We start from the raw sequence: 27,789 nt of genomic DNA on the forward strand, positions 1-27,789 counted from the left end.
ATGCCCTTCGGACTAGTGGGTGAGAGGAAGAATTTTGGCACATGGGCTGCCTAGTTACTAAATGAAACTTGAAACCACAACTCCCCAACTGTCCCTTTAGACCACAGCTAGGATGCCAGTACCACAATCCCAATCATTAGAATTCCTAAACTAGATTGCATGTTAGTGCAAAGAAACCCCTATTTTTCAGATTTCTTTTGGACTCATCTGCTGAATTGATCAGCATTAAAAATAATTAGAAGCCGGTAACTGCATACTTTGCACAGCAGCTGTAAGCATTCAGCATCAGAGGAGTGTACAGAAACTTCTAATCATCAAATACTGTATGCACACTATAGAGTGCTGCTAATGTAGTTACAACAGCAGAGGGCTACAGAATCCACAGTATCCCCCACTCCTCAACCCAGCCATATGGTTGCTCACAATTTAAACCCCAAGAGACAGCAAGATGTACCGAGATATACAGTAAACGTTAAACATACCAATATAGTTCGGGAAGACTCTTGCTTCTGAAGTTGATGCATTCTCAGGTGCGTGAGCAGAAGACGATTGGACGGGACGTGAATCTATGCTCTCTTTCGGTGCCAGTTTCTCAGCTGGAGTCCGAGCGTTCCTATATGCAGTAGCAGAGCTCTGAAAGGCACTGCTCCACTCAGTGGTTCGCTGCACTTCATGAGGTTTTGTGGTATCTGGGAATATTTGTTTCAGTGTTGTGTTACTCATCTCCTTTACGGGCTCAGTCAATTTGACTTTAGTATTCATGGCTATGTGCTCCAGAGGTGGAGTAGCCCTAGTGTTAGAGGTCATAAGACCATTTTTAAACATTAGCTCATTTTGCTTTACTCTATTCATCCTTGTTACCACGAAGGGTGTTTTAGCGAGGTACTCAGTCACTGGAGAAAGTTTACTTGTGTGGCCCTCAGATCCAAGAAGTCCAAGCTCAGGTTCTGGTTTTAAGGCTTGCAGCTGAGCTGTGTCCGAGAAGGAGTTGCCAGTGATGAAGTTTGTGAGTAAATTCCTTTCATCAGCCTTTCCAGGTTGTGCAGTTTCTGCCTCATGGATGCCCTCCTCTCTCTCACCTTTTAGTATTGATTGTTGGACACCTATTTTCCTTTCTTGAAGAAAGAAATTAAGAGATGGTGTTGTACTTGGGAGGGCAAGTTTATGTTCTGTAGCAGCTGGAGCCCCATAGCAGTCATGGTGTGGCTTTGAGGGAGGCTCGCCTTCCAACAGGTCCTCCTTCTGAGAAGCTGGATGAAGCAGCACGGTTGTACTTAGAGGGATACGATCTAGCTCTGTGTCAGTGTCGTGGCTGCTTTTGGTTCTCCAATGGAGCTCGTTTTTAAGTGCAGCTGGAGGAAGAGACGCTTCTCTACTTGGGATGACAGGCTCCAGTTCTATAGCAGCCAGAGGAAAGGTCACTTCTCTCCCCTTCCCAGGTACAGGCCTCAGTTCTGAGGCAGCTGGAGGAAGGGATGGTTCTGTACTTGGGAAAGGGGTGACAGGCTCCAATGCTGAGGTGACAGGCTCCGTTTCTGTGGGAAACACAGGAAGGGACACTTCTGCACTTGGGAAGAGGAGAAGGCCCAGCTCTGAGGCAGCTGGAGGGAGGGATGGTTCTGTATGTGGGAAGGGGATGACTGGCTCCAGTTCTGTGAGATGGACAGGAAGGGAGGTTTCTGTACTTGGGATGAGCTCCAGTTCTGAGGCAGCTGGAGGAAAAGAAACTTCCGTACTTGGAACAGGCTCCAGTCCTGTAACCAGGCCCACTTGCCGGCTGCTTTTCATGCCCAAATAGAGCACCTCTGACACATTTACCTTAGCAGCTAGAGGCAGGGACACTTCTGTACTTGGAAGGATGCTTTCTAGTTCTGTAGAAGCAGAATCCACAGGTTGACTGCTTAGGAGCTTCAAGTGGTGCTCACTGTCTGACAAGCCATATGGTGCTGCAGTAACCAATGTGATTTTTGGCTGGTCAAGGACTTCCATAGAACTTTCCAGAACAGAAACATCAAGAGGGTTAATATTTTTGAGGGTCGTTGTTCTTAGATCCAGTTCAGTTACAGACTTATCTCCACTGACCATCTCAGTAGAACTTATTTGGTAACTTCCAGCTTTATCCATTCCCCTTGTCTCAGGCTGTGACTGATCACCAAGCACCACTTGATCCTGGCTGGACATTCTGAGGCTAGGCAATGAACCTTTCACAAGGCTATCACCGTGACTGCTCATCACCTGATAAGCCAAGATGTTTGACTGCAAAAGATTTTCATCATTCGCCAAGGTAACCCTGCTGAGACTTTGGGAAGGGGTAGAGCCAATATTCTTGTCACCTATGGTTTCCACTCTGTCATGGGCTACAGAATGTGAATATGAGGCCAGGACAGGGTAACTTAGAGGTGTTGGATTTATATTCAGTTGTAAATCTCCCATATTAGTTTGCATCAAACTAGTGAGTAAAAAGGACATTTCGCTCTCTGGTCCTTCTAACTCTATAGATTTCAAGGGTTCAATTAAATGAGAAACACTCAGGTAAGGAGACTCAGAAAGAAAGCCTGGAAGACTTTCTGGCCTGTACACCTGGCTAAAGTCCACCAGGACTTCTTCACACCCTGAGGGTCTCAACTCCCAGATATCAGGTGCCACAGTTTGGGGTAGTCTTCCAAAAGACTTTCCTATGCCAAGACTCTTTTCTTTGTCCATTGAGGATGTAGACAAGCTGAGAGACTCCAGCAAGCTCTGAGCTTCTGGTTTTAAAAGTTGAGTCCTTGCACCATGCTGAGGTATAAGCTGAAGAGAACTTTTAAGAACTGCGACATTTTGACCTTCACCCCCTACCTGTAATAACCCTGTGTTATTAAGTACCGTTGTCTTGTTAAGGTTTTTGTTAAGATTCTCAGTACTTGAAGCTGTACTAATGTTTGTATCATCCGAAATCTCTCCATGGTATATTACTGATACTTTGTTAGATCTGGGAGTGCTGTGACTAGTTTTCCTTGATTTTGGAATAGGGGCTTGAGAAACTAAGATATCTTCAGAAGAGGAGTCAGTGTCACGGTGTTTGAATATATAATACTTTCCTTTAAAGTATTTGTTTTTAGGGTTTGAAGAATACTTCATCAGAAATACTACATGGACAGCCCGGGCATAGGTGGCAAAGACATGAATCTTCTTGTTCCAACAAGCATAGATGACAGTGTTTTCTACTAATGAAGAGACTCCTTGAAATAGGATTTTATCCTCATTTTTGTCACAGTCCTCATTGGTCATAAATCCTTTGATATAAATGATTATGTGTTTTCTGGAGCCTGCCCATATGGTCCAGTTGCACCAAATATTTAGCTGAAAATGGTTGTATGTTGGAGGAGAAAACTCCCCAAACTTTTCCTTCAGGACTCTATGGCAACTTCTCACAGGGACATACACCAACATCCAAGGGAGCCCAAGCTCTGGAAGACAAGATGAGAGAGAGAGATTCAAGCTGAAGCCTTCCCAGAAATAAAGTGTTTCCCTTCATCTCAGAAAGATTTCCATCCTCCTGCTTCATACAAAAAGTTTTCACCCTCCCCTACACCTTTCCCCGCAGTGACCAGGTGTATTATAAGACTCCATTACACTAAAAAGACCAGGCAAGTAATTCGATAGGAGCCAAGGCTCAGATCCCCAGACTGATTTCAATGGGAGTTAACCCAGTTAAATGAATGGGCCAAGCACCTAAAAAGCCTTTGAGGATCTGGGCTCAGCTGCTGTGGCTTGGGAAGTAGAGAGAGGTGTGAAAATAAGGCCATGTCTACACTAGCAAGCTTACAGCGGCACAGTTGTACTGATGCTCTCTCATGTAGAGACTCTAGGCCAATGACAGTGCTCCCCCATTGACATCATTAATCCACCCCCAACGAGTGGCGGTAGCTATGTCAGTGGGAGCAGCTCTCCTGCCAACATAGCACTGTGCACATTACTGCTTATGCTGGCATAATTGATGTCACTCAGGGAGGTGGAATATTCACCCCTCTGAGCAACATAAGGTTTGCCGGCATAAATAGTAGTGTCAACATACACTTACCGCTAAAGAAAGTCTTAGGCTAACATGGGTGGGGCTTGAGTTACCAAAGACGTTTGATAGAATGATCACACCCCAGAGTGCAGCTCTGAAGCTTTCCAATTCATATATGAAGAGGGAAAGTTATAGACAATCCAGATCTAGGTTTATTGTGATTGAAGGAAAAAATTACCTCCAGTCCTGGGATGGTTCTAAGAATTACTCATTTCCCAGCTGTACAAAACTTTAAGAGCTAGTCAGGTACTCGGAGGTCAATAAGGTTAGAAATGGAATCAGTAAGCAGTGTGCCATATGATCCAGTGGATCTCAGGTAACTTTGAGCCAGATATTTTACTTTTGGGGATAGGAGATTTGGACACGGATGGCAGGAACTGATGGCATCTAGAAGCAAACAGTGAGAGAGCAGGTCCCCCTGCCTCGGCCAGTGCATGGCTGAACTGGGAGACAAGTTACCCAGTGCTTTTTAATATGAACCAATGTCTGAAGAGCAGGTTAAAGCTATCTAACTGCCTGGAGATGCTGCTGCAACTTGCAGATTACCGAGCAACTGTATTTGGCACATCCAAATTTACCCAGATTATGGGACCTTAGATTCCAGTGTAGCTGCAAATGCTATTTGGATGCACCACGCATTCAAGGGAGACATGCCTTTTGTCACATGGACTGCAGTTAAGCTTTTTTTCGGGAGACTGCCTAATCTATATAAACGTCTGCTTTAAACGTACACAAACAAATGAGTCTTGGTGAATTGCCGCTTGCATCGTCAGCATTAGCCAAGGTCATAAAAATGCAGTTCCACTTCGATTCAACGGCGTCACAAAGGCAAACAATCCACTAGCAGTGGCATGGTTAACATGTGCTTACGCAAGCACTTCCATGTATACAGGCACCAAAGAGGCAAGTGCTATGAAGGCACAATTTTGTTGAGCAAGGTAGCTTTACAACTGCCTCAGTGAGTGTGTCAAACCCTTTGACAAGAAGATGAGGCAATCCATTAAGTCTTTCCTATCTCTGCACCTACAATTGGGACATTGAACCCTGCTTGATTTGAACGCTCCATATCGAATTGCATTCCTTTGACACAGCATTACGCTGCCATAAAAAACAAAACAAGCACTGCATTGCATTCGAGCCTATGGCAGAGTATTTTCCAAATTAACTAAGGTGAATGCAGTGATGCCATACTGCACGTACTGGTGTAAAGAGCTAAAGAGGGGGGAAAAAATATGTATTTTTGCCCCTTCCTACACTGGTGTCTCTCCTTTAATGAGCAGCAGCAGCTTCCCAGAGGAGGAGAAATCAGTGACAGAGTCTAAGTGTAACTGGTTTTATTTACATTCAGACACCAGTCCTGAAATGAGATGGCCAGACTGCATACAGGGAAATCCATTCTTCAAGGAATCTCAGCCCAACACCAATACCCCATTCCTAAGAAGCAGCTTTGCGTCAAGAAGATCCCAACAGAAAAGTAAACTCTCCTGCTGCTTGCACAGCTCCTTCTCCGGGGACCCGGCCTCTACACAGAGCCTTGCATAACAAGTAGCAACACCACAGCATCTCTTTCCAGGTTTCAAGACTTGCTCACACAGCAAGGAACAGTACTGGGAAGACTAGAACAGCACCACTTGGGGAGGCCTGCCATAAAATGATGCGGGGGGAAGATTTATTTCTGATTCTATACTTACACCAGGATTCATAATACAGGAGCTATAGAACACACCCAATAGAGGGGGAATTTTTTGGAGCAGGTGGCCCAGTAACTGACATCAGTTCAGTAGTTTTGGGGAGTTGTTTCCCCACTCCTAGTCCTCATCATTTTAAGAGGGGGTAATCTAGCTGGAAAGCCATTAGATTTTGTGAAGGAAAAAAAAGGGTTTAACTAGGAGTGGTAGAAAGAGGCTAACTCAATGAACTGGAAAACTCATCTCCTGTGCAGGAAAAGGTTCAGCATTTGCCATAAAAAGTATCTTGAAGAAAGAAAGGCCCATGAGGCTTACTGTATGTTCAACCTAGAGACCTAGGGTTGTTTTTTTTCCAATCTGACTCTGCCACCTGGCTTACTGATTGTTTGAGGTAATAGTATTAGCTGCAGTTAAGCATTTCTTCCTTAAGTTACCAATTTTCCAACAAGAATCTCTGAAGTGTTTTGTAGCTTGGGGGTGGAGAAGGGACTTTTCTTTTCCCTAGGTCTCAATGTAAGGTACCCCTAAATACCACTCTGCAATATGTAGGTTCTGCAACCATCTTTATTGCTGCTGGCCTTTATTCCAAAGCTTGGGGAATGTGCAAGTTTTGGACTTAACTGAAACCTTACTTGGCCTAAACAATAATGGTGTAGTTAAAATTTAATTCTTACCTGGTTTCACCTGCTGAGACTCTTGCAGGGACCGGTTTGCCTGTAAAGAAAACAGAGGGTTAGTTCTGGTTACAGGAGAAAGCTGTAAACACCTTCACAGTGCCTTTCTCCTTACTCGTGGTCACTTTAACCAAAACCTTGTAGCAGCTGATCACTACCTCTGCCAGGGTTATAGAAAACTAGCTTTGATGGTTTCTAGTTTCCATCTGTGGTGTATGAGGAAGAGAGAGGAAAGTGGGATTTATAGAGGAACAGAGACAGAATACTGCATTATGGGGGTGGGGGGGTCTACATGTTTATGCTAAGGACAAACCTTCTATTGTTCTCTACTACTTACCCTCTCTTCAGCTTTAGTCACATTGGGGCTGGACTTCACTAAGTCCAAGCGAACCTGCTCATTAAAGACCTGTCCCAGGGAAGAAAAGAATAGAAGGAGTGGAAATACTGAGAAAAGCAAAGGTTTCATGGCAAAGCTTTACTGAGAACCTACATTAGAAAGAAAACAAACCAAAACTCCCTCCCAAAGACTAAGCAACCAGGTCTCCCCAGACACAGTTAGCATGACAAATTCTGTTACTATGGATTGATTGGTTCATGAGCTCATCCTCCCTCTTTGGAGAATACCCCCCTTATTATAGAAGGGGTAGGGGGGAGAGGTAACTAACTTATACACTGCCTGTCTACTCAGGTGTTGTCTATTATCTAATCAGAGCTGCCAAGTAGCATTCATTAGGAGGAGGAGAGCTCTCTCATTTGGAATGAACTATAATGCATATTTAAAGAGTCTCTCCTGGTGCCGGAGGATTTTGCTGTGTGTTTCAATGAGACATTTAAAGGGAGGTTTATACCAAACAAAGACTTTGACCTTGTAAACATTTTTGGCATATGCTTAACTCTACACACCTGAGTAGTTAATGGGGACTATTCACATCCATACAGTTAAGCAAGTTGGGGGCCAAAATTAGAAAAAAATCAATTAAGATTTTATAAAACCTACTACTATAAACATCAGTGTTTTCAATAACATTTTTAAACCAGCTGTCAATGAAAGTTGAGATGTGCATCTTTCCCTTACTGTGTTTGTAGCCCAGGCGTGGCAGCATTATGCTAGTGGATGAGAATCTTATCTCATTGTATAAACTGAATGAAGCACAAAAAGCGAATCGCATGAATAGCAATGTGTAAATTAGATGTTTAAAATTCTTTATCCTGTAATACCCTTAACATGTCATTGGTAACACACAAGGCAATTTAGAGTTTTTAACTCAATTGTGTCAATTTAAAAGGTCAATCATAATTTAAAAAAAAATCTTTCAAATTGTCACAGCTGAGGTTCAGGTAACTGCACATCTCTTTATTCTCATGACAGGACTTACAGTTAAAAACCCAGGGTGGTGGCAAAACCAATGTTTGATTTGGTTTTCTTTACAGCAGGGTGTGGTTCTTAGAAGGTAAAGCTGATAGCCCTGCTCTTGCAATGAGTTCTGTGTGGGTGGATCCCTGCACTTGGGCACAGCTCCATGCAGGATCAGGGCCTAACTCATTTAGGCCCTTAGTCTGAAAATTGCACCGTCTGGGCAGACCTCTGCACCTGCACACAGCTCCATAGACTTCAGTGGGGCTCCACTGGGGGCACAGGGGCTGCCTACATGGAGCTCAGGGCAGGATCAGGACCTAAGCAGTTGTACTTTAGCTCAGGGGTGGTTATATTTCATTGGCAGGTGAGGTGATCCTTGCTCATGGCAATCTGTAAGGTACATTTGGGTCGTTTGAAATGAAAGGCACTTATAATGATCATAACACTTATTAGAAGTAACCTATGAAACATTTATGGTGGTGTAATGATGCCCTGGCCAGATCACCTGCAAGCCTCTAGGTCAGTGGTGGGCAAACTACGGCCTGGGGGCCACATCCAGCCCTCCAGAAATTTTAATCTGGCCCTCGAGCTCCCGCCGGGAAATGGGATCTAGGGCTTGCCCCGCTCTGGCGCTCCAGCCGGGGAGCGGGGTCAGGGTCTTTCCCCACTCTGTACGGCTCCTGGAAGCAGCGGCATGTCCCCCTCTGGCTCCTACACATAGGGGCAGCCAGGGGGCTCCGCACGCTGCCCCTGCCCCAAGTGCTGCCCCCACAGCTCTCATTGGCTGGGAACCACAGCCAATGGGAGCTGCAGGGGCAGCACCTGCAGTCAAGGCAGTGTGCAGAGCCGCCTGGCTGCACCTCCTCATAGCAACTGCAGGGGGGACATGCTGCTGTTTCTGGCAGCTGCTTGAGGTAAGCGCCGCCCAGAGCCTGCCCCCCTGAACTCCTCCTACCCTCCGAACCCCTCGGTCCCAGCCTGGAGCACCCTCCTGCACCCCCAATCCCGCATCCCCAACCCCACCCCGGAGCCCGCACCTCCAGCTGGAGCCCTCCAACCCTCCAACCCCCAATTTCGTGAGCATTCATGGCCCACCATACAATTTCCATACCCAGATGTGGCCCTCGGGCCAAAAACTTTGCCCACTCCTGCTCTAGGTCCAGCTCCACAAAGGTATGCAGGCTCCTAACATCCACTGAAATCAACAGATGTTAGGAGTCTTAATATCTTTGTGATTGTGGGCCCTAGCGCCTATGTTGAAAGGCAAGATCCATTTTCTTGAGCACAGTAGAAGACACATAAACATTTATGCATCTGAAGAAGTGGGCTGTAGTCCACGAAAGCTTATGCTCTAATAAATTTGTTAGTCTCTAAGGTGCCACAAGTACTCCTGTTCTTTTTGCGGATACAGACTAACACAGCTGCTACTCTGAAATAAACATTTAAGTCAGTAGAGGGGACAAAGAGACACACAATGTTACACTTGTGAAACAGTATTAAGGCTTCTACTTTATACTCTCTGGAGCCTGCAGCCTCTAGTGAGTAATTAGATCAGTCACACTTTCAAGGTGTCGATACTTAGCCACTAGAGTGTGACTGGACCACACACAGTTGAGCAAGTCGGACATTCCATTCAGCAGAAGGCAACAGCACAAATACACATTGGGGAGGACAAACACAAACTGAACTAAACTGAGGGACCCACTGAAATAAATGGGAAAACTCCCACTGACTTGAATGGGCTTTGGATCAGGGCCCAAAACCTGAAATCCTAGTTTGCACAAAATTATTTTTAAAAAAAGAGTTTGCCCAAGTGTGGACGTCAGGCACTGGTTGACTGGGAGTTTTGCATGAATAATGACGGAATGAAGTCTGGGCAAGGTGGGCGAGGATTTCAGGAATTGTAGGAGACAGGATTGGTGTGCAAATACAGCTACTTGTTATGCACACCCCTAAAACAGCAGGCAGCCTATTAAGGAACAAATGGCTTAATTGACCAGTCACATCACCAATCCTCGATTCCATATGGCTGAAGATTTAGGTAAAGCAAATAGCTTGCTAACAGCCCAAAAGCTGAGTTATGTTCTCCTAAATTGTTCATTGGACATTTACAGATAACAAGAAAATGTGTAAAAATCAAAGTCGATAACCCACAAACTGAAAAGGAGGCTACTATCCCTGGATACATGATTTCACTGAAGAAAACAAACTGCTCTAGTCCTGAGCAAGACTTCCAGCCAGGATCAGGAGGGTTTTCAGTTTCTTAGGCTGCACATTCCTTTATTCCCCGACTGTTACATTTATTGATAACATCTAAACATGATTGCCATAATGCCCCTTTCTTTGCCATCTTAGTTTTTATCCTAAAGTTGTTTCTCTCGAACTGGCTATAAACAGGACTCTTCTGTGGCCCCGCTCAGTGTTGGCAGCTGTTGGAACACTGGATACAACTGCTGACAGGTGTAGTTCACAGGTGTGTCCACCCAGGACACAAAGGAGGTGGTAGTGATTCTCTACGTGGAGAGACAACTAGGGAGCAAGGATAGAGGAAGGATTAGAGAAACCCTTAGGGACAGCCAAGCAGGGCCGGCTTTAGGATGTGTGGGGCCCGATTCGAATAGTTTAGACTGGGCCCCGGAAAGGATGACTGACCCGGTGGTGCTCCGGGTTTTCGGTCGCGGGTCCTTCACTGAAATGCCGCCGAAGACCCGGAGCGAGTGAAGGACCCGCTGCCGAAGACCTGGAGCGCTGCTGGGTGAGTAAAAAAAAAAGGCTCCTAAGTTAGCCACTCTTCTTTAGCGCGCGGGGCCCTCTTAGGCGCTGGGCCTGATTCCGGGGAATCAGGGGAATCGGCCTAAAGCCGGCCCTGCAACCAAGATCAAGGCTGAAGTTCATACTGTGCCAACCAATCCAGCCTCCCCTCCCCCCGCCCCAACCCTGGAAGGAGATTGTTTGGATGCTAAGACCCTGATCCTGCAAAGACTTAGGCATGTGCTTAACTGTGAATACCCCTACTGAACTAGAGCTACTCCCAGGGTTTACAGTTAAGCATGTGGGTAAATCTCACTCAGGGTCTGTGTGCTCTGCTGAAGATGAGGTTTGGTCTCAGGGATAAGGAATTAAGCCACCGTGGCTCAGCTTCCCCATTGGAAGGTGTTCGGACTCGGCTTGTCCATTGTGTATATTGCACTAGTTCCCCATTGTGCTGGGCTCTGTACACACATACAACAACAAAACCAGTCCCTGTCCCAAAGACAAGAGCCAGCAGGTGGATGCGTCAGGTGGATGGGGGAGGTACAAGGTAACATTGAGGTTATAGCAGTGATCAAAAGTACACTCGCTGTCGAATCATTCTCAAGGCTTTTATAAGCATCACAGCGGAGGTGCGTTTTAAGAGGAGATTTGAAGGAGGATAGTGTAGTGACTGGGCAGATTTTTAAGAACATAACATAAGAACGGCCGTACCGGGTCAGACCAAAGGTCCATCTAGCCCAGTATCCTGTCTACCGACAGTGGCCAATGCCAGGTGCCCCAGAGGGAGTGAACCTAACAGGTAATGCTCAAGGGATCTCTCTTCTGCCATCCATCTCCATCCTCTGACAAACAGAGTCTAGGGACACCATTCCTTACCCATCCTGGCTAATAGCCATTAATGGACTTAACCACCATGAATCTTTTAAACGGCTGTTATAGTCCTAGCCTTCACAACCTCCTCAGGTAAGGAGTTCCACAAGCTGACTGTGCGCTGTGTGAAGAAGAACTTCCTTTTATTCGTTTTAAACCTGCTGCCTATTAATTTCATTGGGTGACCCCTAGTTCTTGTATTATGGGAATAAGTAAATAACTTTTCCTTATCTACTTTCTCTACATCACTCATAATTTTATATACCTCTATCATATCTCCCCTTAGTCTCCTCTTTTCCAAGCTGAAAAGTCCTAGCCTCTTTAATCTCTCCTCATATGGGACCCTCTCCAAACCCCTAATCATTTCAGTTGCCCTTCTCTGAACCTTTTCTAGTGGCAGTATTTTTTTTTTGAGATGAGGGGACCACATCTGTACAGGGTGCTCCTCCCATTCAAAAGGGGTGGCCCGGCAGAAAGCACGAAGGAGCTTGTGGGAATATTGGGCTGATGGTTGACAAAGGTATCATTGGTGGAATGGAAGTGGGAGTCAACAACTGAATAGAATGTAGGCGGTGATAGGCAGGATGGGGATACAACAGGAAGGACTTTTAAAATAACGAAAAATAATGTATTTCATGCTGCGGAGAATGGGGAGCCAATGGAGGGATACAAAGGGTTGGGGGAGTGACAAGGTTGAAACAACAAGCCAAGAAGATGGTCTTTGCAGCAGTGTTTAAAATAGATTTGGGCGGTGGGGAGGGGGGATAAATGGTATTTGTCAAAGCCAGAAAGGAGGAGGTTGCAATCAGGCAGATTATTCCTGCTTTATAGATAAATATACTTCGCAATCTGTCATTCCTCTTCTATCTTAATTTTTCTGGTCGCTGTCAGTGGATGCATATGTCTGGTTCTTTCAGTTAAAACTTCCATCAGAAGCTGGAATTTTTCTGTCAGTGAGATTTCTCCATCCATAGCTCAGTGGTTTGAGCATTGGCCTGCTAACCCCAGGATTGTGAGTTCAATCCTTAAGGTGGCCACTTAGGGATCTGGGGCAAAAATCAGTACTTGGTCCTACTAGTGAAGGCAGGGGGCTGGACTCGATGACCTTTTGAGGTCCCTTCCAGTTCTATGAGATAGGTATATCTTTGCACTCTCAAAAATATGAATTGTCCCATCTCTTGTGCTTCTGTACTACATGTGTGTCCATGAAGAGGTAACTGCTGGTTTTGTGGAGAATAGCTTGTATGGGTGCGCAGACCCAAAATAAAATTTTAAAATTTATATTTTAAATGGGTTTCATCTTGATAAGCTTTAAAGCAACTGTTTTATATCAAGATTTAGAGTTCATAAACTGTGCGACCTATAGCACAGTTAAAAAATAGGAAGTTTACTGTAATTGGCTTGTTTGCACATTTGTTCCTAGCTTAGTAAATGAGAAAGCGTAGATGATGACATTTATCATAAGTCTGAGTTTATTTTTATTTTGCTGATGAACAAATGTTTGAGCAACAGTTTTTTTTTTTTTTTTTTTTGGTTGTTTGGGCTGGACCTTTTCCCAATAGTTATTTTTAGAAGGGTTTCATTTGAATTTTCCATAAACTAGTGACAATGTCTTTTAGAGAGACGAGGTGGGGGAGGTAATATCTTTTATTAGACCAACTTCTGTTGGTGAGAGAGATAAGCTTTTGAGCTTCTCTCTCTCATCAACAGAAGTTGGTCCAATAAAAGATATTACCTCACCCATCTTGTCTCTAATATCCTGAGACCAACAGCTAAAACAACACTGCATATGTCTTTTTAGGACATTTGACCCGTGTCAGCTTTCTCAAGCGTGGTCTTCTATGTGTGGATTTTTGATATTTTGGGGGAGTCGAAGACCAATAGTCTCTGTGATATGAAAAATACTGAATATTTTTTAAATTGCTGGCTTAAACATGGTTCTTCCAAGTTGACACTTGCTAATGATAACTTAATTCAAAGTTGATTGGATTGAGTTACAAGGTAGGCCTTGCAGCAGATTTGTCCAAAGATCTTGGAGGGAGGTATTGCAAGGCGGAGTGAGCAAAAATGTTTTCAATGAAAAAATTTCAACCTGCTCTAAGCGAGAGCTAAAAGAAACACTTTGGGCCAATGTCTATGCTGTTGTAAATGGACACAGTCCAAAAGAGCTATGCTCATTTATGCCAACAGAGAGTTTGGCTCTCAATTTTTAGTTGATTATTTTGTGGCTATAGTAGTTACTCTCTTATACACATATGCAAAATGATTCCCTCTCGGCAGACCTCTGTATTACCTACCCCGAGTTAAGCATCAGCTGCAACTCCCATTTCTTTGCTTCATTGCTTAAATGGAATTGGTTTTGGTTTGCAAAATTCATCGATCTTAGATATAATGAAATATAAAAGATTTCTCAAGAAATATTGCGGAACTCTTTATTGCATGGATAATTGATTTGACAAACCTTGGTCACCTTGGCCCAGGACTAAGGGCTTAAATACCTTTGAGGATCTGGGCCCTAGTCCATCCTCCTGAATTGTTCCTAGTAATATAGTCATTAGGCTATGTATAGAGTAGTTTTAACATACTAAAGGAATGAGGCTCCAGTTTCCATGCACATGACATAGCTTTATCCACTTTATTATTTAATAGCGTTTGTAATGCCACTAAATAAAGCCTGGCCACATTTTACAGTCTTCAGATTCCAGAAAGAATTAGTGCTTTAGTTTTTTCTGCCAGATAAATACAGAAAATAAACAAGCATGACGGTGTTTGGAACAGAAATCTACAGTGAAGCTGTTTTCTCGGGGCTTTCCGATAATTTCAAGCAATTGTTCGTCAATAGTCTATTGTTTATTTTCCCAGAGCTGGAAGACCAGGGTCCTCATTACCTGTGAGAGGAAGTCACAGAACTGTGGCAAGGGAGAGTCTTGCTTAAAGATTAGCTATAGTAATCTCCTGAAATTCGTCATATTTACATGCCGAATCATCTTTAATGGCAAGTAAGAAGCTTAACACTTGCATGTTTTCGCTATAAAAAAAATGAGACAGAATGCACATTCTTGAAGAGGCCAGTAAGTTGTATAATGGCAATAACCGAGTAGCTCTGTTAGCAAACCACGTAAATATATAGTGCCAGTATACAAGGACCTGGCTCCAAAGCGGAGCTGAAACTGGTATGCAGTGGGTTATTTAAAGTCTGTGTTCCTTGCTAGGAGGAATATCTGTTTCTTTTCAGCTCTGATCTGTTGGCAAGGTTAGTCTGAAATGAAGACTGTTGAATACAAGCAAAAAAATTGTTGACAGAGCACCTACAACAGCGGTTCCTGATGTGGAGAAGTTCCAGGCATTGTGAAATGGATGAACTGCACATGATTAGCAACACAGTCTTGGAATAGCATCCTGATTTGTCAATAGTAGAAGGATATTTTTAAAGGGGGATTTTTTCTTCTATCTTTCTTGATGGGGTAGCCACTTTTCCAGCATCAAGAAAGCTGGGTAAAGTGGGTCCAAAACCTACAAGGTATGAGAACTACAGACTGTGTGGAAACCTATGTTATTTGGAAATCTCTTCAGCACAGATATCCATTAAAGTAGAGCTGGTTGCTAAGCTAATAATACCAACTGTGATGACTAGATGTTAGCTCAGAGATTAGTTTGTAGCTACAGGATGTTTACAGCTCGTTAATGTAATTTAATTTGTGCTAGTTTCACAACTCACTAGTCAAAAATCATACACCAGATAGCAGCATGAGGGATGGGGAGGACTGGCTTGCTTTTGGGATTTGAAATATAATCCACAGTTTTCACATCTAAAGTAGTGGTTCAAATTTGGCCTGCGTCATAAATGTCTGAAAGCTGTTTTATACCATCAAGTGACCTGCAATGTCATGAGTGAGATGAGAACCCTAATTGTAGTGGGAAAACTGCTGATCTGCCAGATTTTTGCCCAAAAACTCACTAAATGAGTCAATGCAATCCAGTCACTGATACCAAACCACAAATAGGCTATTTACAGAGAATAGTGTGGAAGCTGCTTGTGTGTCCCCAAGCGCTTGTTTGTGGGTCTCCGGGCCAACTAGCTAAACTATGGGAACAGCGGACTTAGCCAACTAATAGGCTATTATGCAGAAAAGAGAGTGGCTGGAGATCCCACGCCCAGTTGCCTAGGTGTGTTGCATTGATAGAAGCAATTCCAACGCTAAGTGATGCAGAGGCATTGTGGGTAATGGCACAGGAAGGTAGTGCTAGGGCAAAGTACAAATGGTCAAGTGAAGAGACTTTTTAAAAGCCTGTGGGAGACAGCCTGAAAGAGGATTTGGGGGAAAGGAGCACTGAGCATACACGACAGACCTAATGGCTTTGGAACCATAAGGCCATTTAATGAAGTTTTAAAATGAATAGTGATACCCACTCTATACAGGGAAAAAACGGAATTTGCCTCAGTCTTGTAGCTTGGTTCCACGGCCAGTGGAGATCTCTGGTACCTGTCTCCTCTCAGAACACAGCATTGTGGGACACCATAGCAGCATGGAACTGGCCACTGCATCTTTACAGGACCAAAATGAATACAAAACGCTCCTGTGAGGCAGGTAATTATGTACGATTACTATTTTACATCTGAGGACACTGAAGGTAAGGGACTTGGCCAAGACCACACTGTATGTGTCAGAACTGGCATTACATCTTAGGTGGTCTTGGATGATATTCTGAGCTGTGCTCAACTTGCAGCCGAAAGAGGGGTAGAGGAAGTCTATGGTGACTTAAGCCAGCCTTGATCCTCCCCCATCCTGCAGTGCTCCAGCAGCTGTAGAAGTCCCCAGCATAATTTAGACAGCCCTGGGGGCCTGTCTAAGCCTATGCCTACACTACAGTTTATGTCAGTGAATAAACCTCCCCCCCCCCCCGAGCGATATAAGTTACACCGATATAAGTGCCAATGTGGGCAGTCTCCCGCTGATGTAGCTCCCGCCGCTCGCAGGGGCTGGAGTAGGTAAGCCGACAGGAGAGCTCTCCGATGCAACTGCACTGCTGTAAGCTCTCTAGTGTAGCCATTGCCTAAGTTACAACATCCTCCCGGGACTGCCCTATGGGCTGCAATGCTACATGCCTCACATGTCCCCTCTGGCCCCCAACATGCTCCCTACCCAAGAGCCAGTGAGTGAGTCCTCAGAAGGCAACCTTAAAGCAGTCTTCCATAGTGTCTGTATTAGGGAACCCTCCCCCAGCCAGACCCAGGACTTTCAGGGCCCCTTTAGACTGCTCCAGAGATTTTATAGATGGCAAGGGACCACAGGGGTATGACAATCTCCCCCCTTGTCTCCCAGTCCTGTGCTTAGACCAGTAGATCACAAATCTTGCTGTCATATTGCATAAGATGCCCCACATTTCTGAATGTCCTTTAGGATCCCAGGAAGCAGGAAGAAAGAAGAAGTGGGACCTCTAAACACTGAGGATGGAGTGGAGGGTAAGGATAATTTAGGCATGGCCCAATATCTAAACAAATACTTTGCCTCAGTCTTTAATGAGGCTAATGAGGAGCTTAGGGATAATGGTAGGATGACAAATGGGAATGAGGATATGGAGATAGATATTACCACATCCGAGGTAGAAGCCAAACTCGAACAGCTTAATGGGACTAAATCGGGGGGCCCAGATAATCTTCATCCAAGAATATTAAAGGAACTGGCCCATGAAATTGCAAGCCCATTAGCAAGAATTTTTAATGAATCTGTAAACTCCAGGGTTGTACCATATGACTGGAGAATTCCTAACATAGTTCCTATTTTTAAGAAAGGGGAAAAAAGTGATCCGGGTAACTACAGGCCTGTTAGTTTGACATCTGTAGTATGCAAGGTCTTGGAAAAAATTTTGAAGGAGAAAGTAATTAAGGACATTGAGGTCAATGGTAATTGGAACAAAATACAACATGGTTTTATAAAAGGTAGATCGTGCCAAACCAACCTGATCTCCTTCTTTGAGAAGGTAACAGATTTTTTAGACAAAGGAAATGCAGTGGATGTAATTTACCTTGATTTCAGTAAGGCATTTGATACGGTTCCACATGGGGAATTATTAACTAAATTGGAAAAAATGGGGATCAATATGAAAATTGAAAGGTGGATAATCTTTAATCTTTTTATTACTGACCTTGGCACAAAAAGTGGGAATGTGCTAATAAAGTTTGCGGGTGACACGAAGCTGGGAGGTATTGCCAATACAGAGAGGGACCGGGATATCCTACAGGAAGATCTGGATGACCTTGTTAACTGGAGTAATAGTAATAGGATGAAATGTAATAGTGAAAAGTGAAAGGTCATGCATTTAGGGATTAATAAGAATTTTTGTTATAAACTGGGGACACATCACTTGGAAGTAACAGAGGAGGAGAAGGACCTCAGAGTATTGGTTGATCACAGGATGACTATGAGCTGCCAATGTGATATGGCCGTTAAAAAAGCTAATGCAGTCTTGTGATGCATCAGGCGAAGTATTTCCAGTAGAGATAAGGGGGTGTTAGTACTGTTATACAAGGCAGTGGTGAGACCTCATCTGGAATACTGTGTGCAGTTCTGGTCTCCCATGTTTAAGAAGGATGAATTCAAACTGGAACAGGTACAGAGAAGGGCTACTAGAATGATCCGAGGAATGGAAAACCTGTCTTATGAAAGGAGACTCAAAGAGTTTGGCTTGTTTAGCTTAACCAAAAGAAGGCTGAGGGGAGATCTGATTGCTCTCTATAAATATATCAGAGGGATAAATACCAGGGAGGGAGAGGAATTATTTAAGATCAGTACCAATGTGGACACAAGAACAAATGGATATAAACTGGCCATCAGGAAGTTTAGACTTGAAATTAGACGAAGGTTTCTAACCATCAGAGGAGTGAAGTTCTGGAACAGCCTTCCAAGGGGAGCAGACATATCTGGCTTCAAGACTAAGCTTGATAAGTTTATGGAAGGGATGGTATGATGGGATAGCCTAATTTTGACAATTAATTGATCTTTGACTATTAGCAGTAAATATGCCCAATGGCCTGTGATGGGACACTAGAGAGAGTGGGATCTGAGTTACTACAGATAATTCTTTCCTGGGTGTCTGGCTGGTGAGTCTTGCCCACATGCTCAGGGTTTAGCTGATTGCCATATTTGAGGTCGGGAAGGAATTTTCCTCCAGGGCAGATTGGCAGAGGCCCTGGAGGTTTTTCACCTTCCTCTGCAGCATGGGGCACGGGTCACTTGCTGGAGGATTCTCTGCACCTTGAAGTCTTTAAACCACAAGTTGAGGACTTCAGTAGCTCAGATATGGGTCAGGGGTTTGTTACAGAAGTGGGTGGGTGAGATTCTGTGGCCTGCGTTGTGCAGGTCAGACTAGAAGATCATAATGGTCCCTTCTGACCTTAAATTCTATGAGTCTAAGCAGCTGTTAATTGCTCTGAAGTGCTCTGCCTGGAACTGATACAAAACAAAGGGAAAGAGAAAATTTGCACCCAGTGTTTACATAGGCATGGGTATAGCATTGATACTCACGCTGAACATTTCAATTCTGTGCAGAGATTCAAACCCAGTATAATATACAGTGAGACTAAGAACCTGGAAGGATCACAGAGAAACAGAGTGGCAGCCTTAGGTCCTTTCCACAGCCGCTGTGGTATTCTCCAGAAGCCCTCACCCCTTTTATTTTTTACCTTTCTGGATGTAATCCAGTACATTAGCCTCTGTTTGCCAGAAGCTGGGAATGGGCAACAGGGGATGGATCGCTTGATGATTCCCTGTTTGGGCTAGATGGACTTTTGGTCTGACCCAGAATGGCCGTTCTTATGTCCACTACTGTCTTGTGGTAGCTGATGAAACAGACTGAAATAACAGCACCAGGAGAGCAGTGTAAGGAAAGGAAAAGAAGGAGCCTCGCCCATTGAAAGAGAATGATATTCTTCACTTAGCAACCTCCACTACAGCTTCCCTATACATAACATAACTCATAGCTACGTTATAGCTTTTCCCTCCTGTACCCCTCACTAGGCCATAAAATCCTGCACAGTCAGCAAGGAATTGTCACTATTACTAAAGGCAGATGGGCCACTACAGACACTTAGGGATGGTTGGATGGACGGTGCTAGCTAAGTGCAATATATTGTCTGTAGGAGGCAAACTCCAGTCGATAGCTTTATGTTTGCTACATGATTTTTTTTCTCTCTCTACATTTAATTATGAAGTCGATGCCTCCACTAACATTTAAAGCACATAAAATGCCTAGGAAGTGTTGTTCCTTGCTCTGTTCTAAGCATCAGTGATGTTTTGTGATGGAGAAACACAGTATTTCCATCAGGCAGGCAAAGACCCTTGCAGTCAGTCCCCTTTAAGAGCGACCTTTATTTCATGGACCCTTCAGCAACAGAGCAGTGTCCCTAATACAAGAGCCCTGATACCAAAGCACAGCATTCTAATAGACCGGCATGTAGCTTCTACAGTCTAGCACAAGGTGTCACTGTTGGAAACTAGTTGCTTTACTTTAGAACAGCGCGGATCTCTCAGACCCGGCTTAGTATTTTTCCACTGCCTTTCTACCAGCTCAGTGTCAGGAGGGAAAACTCCTTTCTGTTATGTCACTTGTTTTCATTGTAGTAAGGGAAATGCAAATGCCCACATTTGCTCATTTTCAGTGGCTATCTTACTCTAGGCCCAGTTCACCTCTGCGCTACTTGTTTTATGCTGGTGTGACTTTGACCGCAGAGGACACCGTGGAGAATTCAAGTGGTGACTCAGTCCCTATCGGGAAATGATTAGCAGTTGTTTCTGCAATTTGTATGTGTGGTTTGTATTCCTTCCCTTCAACGTTTTGGTTAGTCTGGTGTGATAGTTCTTTCCGCCTGAACAGGTGGAATGCTGTGTGAAAGCTACCGGTGACTGAATTCCAAAGCTAGAGAACAGTTCTGTTTACCTACCTCCCAGCTGGTTGTAAGGATGAATTGGCTGATGGCTGGCTGAAAAGTGCTAAGTGGGGGTGCTATTATTATTACAAATCTGGCCAGGGTCTTAGGACCAGACTGTGCATCTGGGAGCTCCCCAGCACTCCCCAACTCATCGTTTTTTAGGAGGATGCAGAAGCCGCTCCTTTGTGCAGCTGATCAGCTCTGCTAGATGGTATGGAAGGGAGACAGGGTCATAATCCTATCTCCTCCCTGCCTCTTTTAGGAAGACGTGCCCCAAACAGCTCTATCAGGGAGCATCATCTGTGTGGTAAGGATTGTGCACGGGCTGGAACAGAGCTGGGGAAGGGTATGTAAGTGGGGAAAAGCTCCTTGGGAATCCGTCCAGGGACCAACCACCATCTGGCCCCTAAAACGATGTCCCCTACAGGCCTCACCTATATATGTCATGGTGAAACCCTGGGAATTTATTGCTGTGACTTTGTTGGCCTGGAGCAGGAACTGCTGCCGTGGCTTCAGCGTGGTGGAGACATAAACAGCCTATTGAACGTTCTTGGAATTTCTGAGCTAAGAGCACAGAGAAAAATCTTTCTCCACTTGGACGCTGCCTTCGGGACGAAAGCGATTTGGGGATCTCGCTCTTATTATTTCTTCAGGGCTTTTCTACCAGTGGCAGAAATGGGAGTAGGGGGAGCGCTCAGTGCTCCTGCCAAGAAAGAGGGGGAGCTGCTGCTCCTCAGCCAGGCCAGGGAGAGGATGGAGAGCCAGGCCAGGGAGTGGAAGGGGATCTCCCCTCTGCTCTAGGCAGGGCGGTTGTGTTCTCATTTCCCCCCTCCCTGCTCCCCCTCTCTTAAACCCCTGCTGACTACGCGTCTTACCATGTAAATCTTACCATGTTGGGATGTGTAGGTGTCAATACCAAGCCAGATGACGGCATTTCTGTTTTTTCAGTTTGCTTTTTAAAAACCTAGGAAGTTATTCACAAAAGAACTACAGTAACTCCTCACTTAACGTCGTCCCGGTTAACGTTGTTATGTCGCTGATCTATTGGAGAATGTGTCCGTTTAAAGTTGTGCAATACTCCCGTATAACGTTGTTTGGCAACCGCCTGCTTTGTCCACTGCTTGCAGGAAGAGCAGCCCGTTGGAGCTGGCTGGTGGGGGCTGGGAACCAGGGTGGGCCGGCAGCCCCCCCCCATCAACTCCCCACTCCCTTAAGTTCCCTGTGCGGCAGCTGCCCAGCAAGCTATCAATTGCCGGGTAGTTCAGGTGTCCCTCCCCCACTGCCATGTGCTGCTCCTGCCCTCTGCCTTGGATCTGCTCCTGGGAGCCTCCTGCTTGCTGTGCAGGGGGTGGGGAGAAGAGGGGTGTTGATGTCAGGGTGTCCCCTCCCCCCGCTCCTGTACTTCATCTCCACAGAACCGGGGGACACACACGACAGGGCTCAGGACGGAGGGAGCTTGCTAGCAGCAGTTACTGTCTCAACTTGCTGATCTGCTTAAAAAGGCAATGTACTTAGAGTGGAGTCCCCGTATTTAAAGGGGCAACGCATCTCTCTCTCTCTCTCTCGCTCTCTCACACACACACACACACACACACACACATGCTTGCTAGCAGCAGTTACTGTCTCAACTTGCTGATCTGCTTAAAAAGGCAATGTACTTAGAGTGGAGTCGCCGTATTTAAAGGGGCAACGCATCTCTCTCTCTCTCTCTCTCTCTCTCACACACACACACACACATGCACACACACACACATGCACCACCCAGCACTTCGGAAAGTGGAGGGAGTGGTGCGCTCCAGTGGGATAGCGTGGGTTCATCATCACGTTCAGTGTCCGCAGGGAATGTTTGCAGCCACTGCCATGCGTCTATTGGGTCTCCTCCCTCCATTTGTGCTGCCTTGTAGAGTGTGAGGCTACATTAACAACAATGTGTTAACCCTTGAGGTCTTAGCCGAGTGCTAGTTCATCATTTAGCAGCAAGATACTCCCTGTGAAATATCCTACCCTCTGACTCCTCAACCAAGCTTCACAATCATCATTGCTTTCTACAGTATTAAATTGTTTGTTTAAAACTTATACTCTGTGTGCAGAGTGTGTGTGTATATATATATATATATATATTTATTTATTTATTTTCCTGGAACCTAACCCCCCCACCCCCACATTTACATTAATTCTTATGAGGAAATTGGATTCGCTTAACATCCTTTCTCTTAAAACAGCATTTTTCAGGAACATAACTACAACGTTAAGCGAGGAGTTCATCATCATCATCACTCCCATAACCACATTGGTTGTTGGGGCACCATCATTGATGAGCAATCAACCAATTGTCTCCACCCCTAACGATTGTGTGTCACTGCTTGAGTCTCGGCGAAGTCCATTCCTGTCCACTCTTTTATGTTATCAATCCATCTCTTCTTCTGTCTACCTCTTCTTCTCTTCCCCTGTACTGTCCCATGGAGGATGATCTTGGATAGGCCAGATGATCTTGTTACATGGCCTTACCACTTCAGCTTGTGCTTCTTCACGATCGTCAGGAGATCTTCATATGACCCAGCACATTGGGTGATGATGTTGCAGACCTCGTTATTAGGGACGTGGTCAAACTAGGAGATGCCCAGTTTTATGGAAGTATCTCATCTCATCTCTAAGCGAGGAGTTACTGTACATTAAAAGGGTATTGCTAAAGGTTGAAAAGTCAAGTACTCAAAAGTCAGGAAATGGCAAAAGTAAAGTTGGTTGGGCAGGACCCCTCCTCAAACCTTACTCTAAATAGAAAATTCTTAATTTCTTCATGGGCTTTCCTATGGCACTCACCACTATAATATCAGAATGCTGCACAATTATTAATCCATTTATTTTCACAATACCCCGGTGAGGTGAGGAGGTGATATCGATATCCGCACTTTACAGATGGGGATCTGAGGCACAGAGAGATTGAGGTCAAAAGTGTCCACTGATTTTGATTGTTCAATTTAAGTCACCTAAGACCTGATTTTTCAGAGTACGTAGCATTATTTAGCACTTTATACGTTCAAAGCATAGCTCCCACTGACTCCAGTTGCAGCTATGAGTGTGCAGCACTTCTGCACCTCAGAGGCTCAAGTCAGGCAGCCAGGAAAGAAGGAACATACAATTAGTGACCACATGTGAAAAGTTTGGTTTAAGTGACTTGCCCACACAGGAACTCTGTGAATACATAAATTCCGTTCTCCATGGCAACATTCAACAGCCTTAAATATAAGACCCTGAAATCCATACACCTATCAGCTTCTCCAACAAATGAGACAGGGGTCCTACAGATGACAGCCTCCTCCTTTACCACACAAGCCTGGTTCATACCAAAAGCAGACCCATCCTCTGCACTGAATGAGGCAGGGGTCCTGTGGAAACAAGAGCATGAGATCATATAATCAAAGACTGTAAAACAGTGCATATGCACAAGGGCACTGAATTAAGGTTGCATAGGCTGCAAGGAAAGGGGCTGTAACACAGGTATCACGTGAGATGGTCTGATCCATGAAGGCAAGACCAAGCCTCTTTATATAGTAACTCCTCGCTTAACGTTGTAGTTATGTTCCTGAAAAATGTGACTTTAAGCAAAACAATGTTACGCGAATCCAATTTCCCCATAAGAATTAATGTAAATGGGGGAGGTTAGGTTCCAGGGAAATTTTTTTCACCAGACAAAAGACTATATATAAGTTTTACAGTATAAGTTTTAAACAAAAAATTTAATACCATACACAGCAATGATGATTGTGAAGCTTGGTTGAGGTGGTTGAGTCAGAGGGTGGGATATTTCTCAGGGAATGTCTTACTGCTAAATGATGAACTAGAACTTGGCTGAGCCCTCAAGGGTTAACACATTGTTGTTAATGTAGCCTCACACTCTACAAGGCAGCATGAATGGAGGGAGGGGAGACAGCATGGCAGACAGAGACACACACCCTGTGTGTGTGAGAGAGAGATGCGCATTGCCCCTTTAAGTATGCTGACCCCACGCTAAGTACATTGCCCTTTTAAGTAGATAAGCAAGTTGAGACAGCAGCTACTGCCAGCAAGCTCCCTCTGTCCTGAGCCCTGTCGTGTCCCCCCCGCCCCCGCTCTATGGAGATGGGGTAAGGGGGGTGCAGGAGATGGAGGAGGGGAGACATCCTGACATTAGTCCCCCTCTTCCCCTCCCCCCGCACAGCAAGCAGGAGGCTCCCAGGAGCAGCTCCAAGGCAGAGGACAGGAGCAGCACATGGCAGTGAGGGAGGGACAGCTGAATTGCCAGCAATTGATAGCCTGCTGGGCAGCTGCTGCACAGGGAACTTAGAGAAGCGGGGAGCTGATGGGGGAGCTGCCGGTCCATCCTGGTTCCAAGCCCCCACCAGTTAGTTCCAATGGGCTGCTCTTTCTGCAAGCAGTGGACAAAGCAGGCGGCTGCCAAACAATGTTATAAGGAAGCATTGCGCAACTTTAAACGAGCATGTTCCCTAATTGATCAACAACGTAACAACGAAACAACGTTAACCGGGATGACTTTAAGTGAGGCGTTACTGCAATACAGATGGAACAGTCTTGTTGTGACCATATACCCCAACATGGGTGTAATTAAAGCAGAGATAGGGCCTTAATTTAATGAAGACAGTCACGCTGCGGATGATCTTTCAGTAGAAGGCCACACTGTTATCAATGTAATGCAATCAGAGCATATTTTAGTATGAGTTCTGCTAATTACATCTGGAAATAAGGGAATAGACGGTTCTGTGATTGGACTAATAGAAACTTTTGGTGGGTGTCTCTATTATCCTTATGTCGAATAGCCTAGTTTCTTTTCTTGAATGATCAGTGGGAACACCGCGAGCTGCTGGAGCATGGGATGGCAGACTGTTTCCATGGTGCTAGAAGAACAACATCCAGGTTACTGGGAATAAACTGATGTGTAATAGGATAAAAAAAATTCAAAAAAACTTTTTAACAACATCCTGAGCACTTGGGCTCCGACGCCAGCCTCTTTATCCTCATCACTGCTTTGCTGAGGCTATTAGCCAGAGGCAAGACTGTTTCTTATTCAGGAATGGAATTCCCATCTAGAAAACAGTTCTCTAACTCCAAGGCGTTGGCTACACTGGGGCTGTACAGCGCTGCAACTTGCTGTGCTCAGGGGTGTGAAAACGCTCCCCTCCCCCCCCCCCGAGCACAGCGAGTGCAGCGCTGTAAAGCGCCAGTGTAATCAGCACCTGCAGTGCTGCACGCTCGCTCGCAGCGCTGCAAGCTATTCCCCTCGGAGAGGTGGAGTACATACAGCGCTGCGAGAGCTCTCTTGCAGCGCTGGCGGTGTGACTACACTCGTGCTTGCAAAGTGTAGCCAAGGCCCAAGTCTAAGTCAGCCAGAGCGTCCTCTGGGGAGTCACATGACTAAACCCCACAAGACAGTGAACAGCCTTTCTTCGGAGCAGTGTGGGAAACAACCAAAACCATCTTTTGCGCCTAATGAAAAAGCTCCACCTTTTTTCACAAACAAAGGTAAAAAAAATTGACGCTCAGGCTGAGAACCAGCTACAGACGTCAAACTTCAGAGGCAGAAGGGTTTTTCAAGGCCGCACCCTCAGCCTCTAAGGCAGGCCTGCACAACATGCGGCCCCGCCCGCGTGGGCTCACTGTGCGGCCCGCGGGGGGTGAGTAGGCAAGCGGCGGGTGAGGGAGGGGGGCTGAGGAGGCAAGCTGGAGGGGGGGGCTGAGGCAAGTGGGCAGACAGTGGCGGGGGGGGCAGGTGAGGCAGCGGGGGCGGGACTGAGGAGGTGAGCGGGAGGGCAATAGCGGGGGGGCGGAGTAGGCGAGCCGGGGGGCTGAGGAGGCGAGAGGGCGGGCAGTGGCAGGGGGGCAGGTGAGCCGGCGGCGGGGGAGGAGGCGGCTGAGGAGGCGAGCGGGCGGGCAGGTGAGCCGGCGGCAGGGGAGGGGGGGCTGAGGAGGCGAGCGGCGAGTAGGTGGATGACCTGTTCTACTGATCTGGTCTGGCTCCCATCCCTCTCGAAGGGTTGCAGCTGTCTGGAGGTGCTGCCTTCCACACCTTCCTCATTCACACCTCATTCATTCAACAGGGCAATTGATTACAAAGTGGGGGGGAAGATCTTATTCTACTTCTAGCAAAAAGACATTTTTCTTTTACCTTAATTATACTACCTTAGGGGCCAGCTATAATATATTACCAAGGTTCAATACTGCTGTTTCAGCAGGGCGGCGCTGGGGAAGGAGGGTTTTTTCCCACAGGGCAGGCGGCGCTGGGGGGGGGGGGGGGGGTTGTTTCGGGGGGGCTGGCGGTGCCGCAGGGGGGTTGCTTCCATGGGGTGGGCGGCGCTGGGGGGGTGTTGCATTTGGGGGGGGCTGGGTGGTGCTGGGGGGGGGGTTTCCAGCGGCACGGGGGGGGTTCGGCCCTCAGCTGTTTTCTTTGGAGTAATATGGCCCTCGCCGCTTTACGAGTTGTGCAGGGCTGCTCTAAGGGAAATAAGGGGAATCTTGCAATAGCCTCAAGTGACTAGAGATCAGTCCGAGCAGCAAAGTTCAGACCTGGAGCTAGATCCAAATTGGCACATGGTTTAAAAATGATCAGATTTGGGCCTTGTTTTGGCTACCTTTAGACAAGATCGAGAAAGTCTGGGTGTTCGGCACTGGCATTTTGGTTGTGATCCATCTCTGCACCCCACTCCGACCTGGGAGGAATCTCCTCCTTCTTCAGAAGAAAAAAATAACATCCAATTCCCTAATGATTGTAATGGGCTGTCATCACAAAACTAGAAGTGTCCTTCTGAAGTGTGACTTCACACAAATGCTTAAAAACATCTTTTAGTGGGAGGGGGGAAATGTGAAGCAGACCGTTCATAAAGACCAATTTTCCTTTTTATCACTTGTATTACAATAGCTCCTCAAGCCCCCAATACGCTAGGCTCTGTACATACACATAGGAAGAGCCAGGCCTTACCCCAAAATGCTTACAATCTAAACCGCAGTATTATTATCCCTATTGTACAGAGATATGGCTGGGGTTTTCTAAGAGAGTTAGACAACCAAGTCAAAGTCTCGGTGACTTACCCAAGGTCGCACAGCAAGTCTGTAGCAGAGCTGGGAACTGAACGCTGATGTCTCGAATCCCAGTTCAGTGCATTAATCACAAACCCAAGCGCACATTCACTTCCAGGAACCTGACCCCATAACGACACATGCGCCATTATCTGAGGGTGCCATTATTCAAGTTAGCGCAAGCAGGTAGCACTACTGCCCACAAAACCAAGAAGCTGTCCCCAACTGGTCTGTTTGCATATGAAAATTTGACATGTATGATTCTAGGTGCATAACTTTGTGGAGGGAAGCCAGCTTTTATCTTCCTTGAAAAACAGGTCTGTAATAGTTTGAACTACCTGAGAAAACGAAACAAACAAAAAACAAAAAAATATGAAAGTGGTGACTCTGCAGTT

The 27,789-nt window shown here is 45.6% G+C and overlaps 1 protein-coding gene and 1 long non-coding RNA gene across 8 annotated transcripts in view; one reads left to right on the forward strand and one right to left on the reverse strand.

Annotated features, from left to right (window-relative positions):
* The window catches only part of LOC101944256 (uncharacterized), a 112,171-nt gene that overhangs the window by 12,229 nt on the left and 72,153 nt on the right, over positions 1-27,789 (reverse strand). For 3 of the 6 annotated variants that reach the window (XM_042857174.2, XM_008172361.4, XM_042857177.2), the window contains 3 exons: positions 6,754-6,822; positions 6,417-6,456; positions 483-3,449 (listed from right to left, as the gene is read on the reverse strand). In XM_042857174.2, coding sequence (XP_042713108.2) covers positions 483-3,432 — 2,950 coding nt within the window. In that variant the 5' untranslated portion in view covers positions 3,433-3,449; positions 6,417-6,456; positions 6,754-6,822. Of the gene's footprint in view, positions 1-482; positions 3,450-6,416; positions 6,457-6,753; positions 7,349-27,789 lie in introns of those variants that run through there. The other 3 variants (XR_010599967.1, XM_008172367.4, XM_024109076.3) reach the window with 3 other exon arrangements.
* Positions 14,552-27,789, forward strand: part of LOC135982559 (uncharacterized) — a 47,760-nt gene continuing 34,522 nt past the window's right edge. The window contains exons 1-3 of one of the 2 annotated variants that reach the window (XR_010599968.1): positions 14,552-14,917; positions 15,818-15,986; positions 16,800-24,478. This is a non-coding gene — a long non-coding RNA (uncharacterized LOC135982559). Of the gene's footprint in view, positions 15,987-16,799; positions 24,479-27,789 lie in introns of those variants that run through there. The other variant, XR_010599969.1, reaches the window with a different exon arrangement.

This window comes from Chrysemys picta, chromosome 3, assembly GCF_011386835.1.
Source record: "Chrysemys picta bellii isolate R12L10 chromosome 3, ASM1138683v2, whole genome shotgun sequence".
In the NCBI taxonomy this organism is placed as follows: domain Eukaryota; kingdom Metazoa; phylum Chordata; order Testudines; family Emydidae; genus Chrysemys; species Chrysemys picta.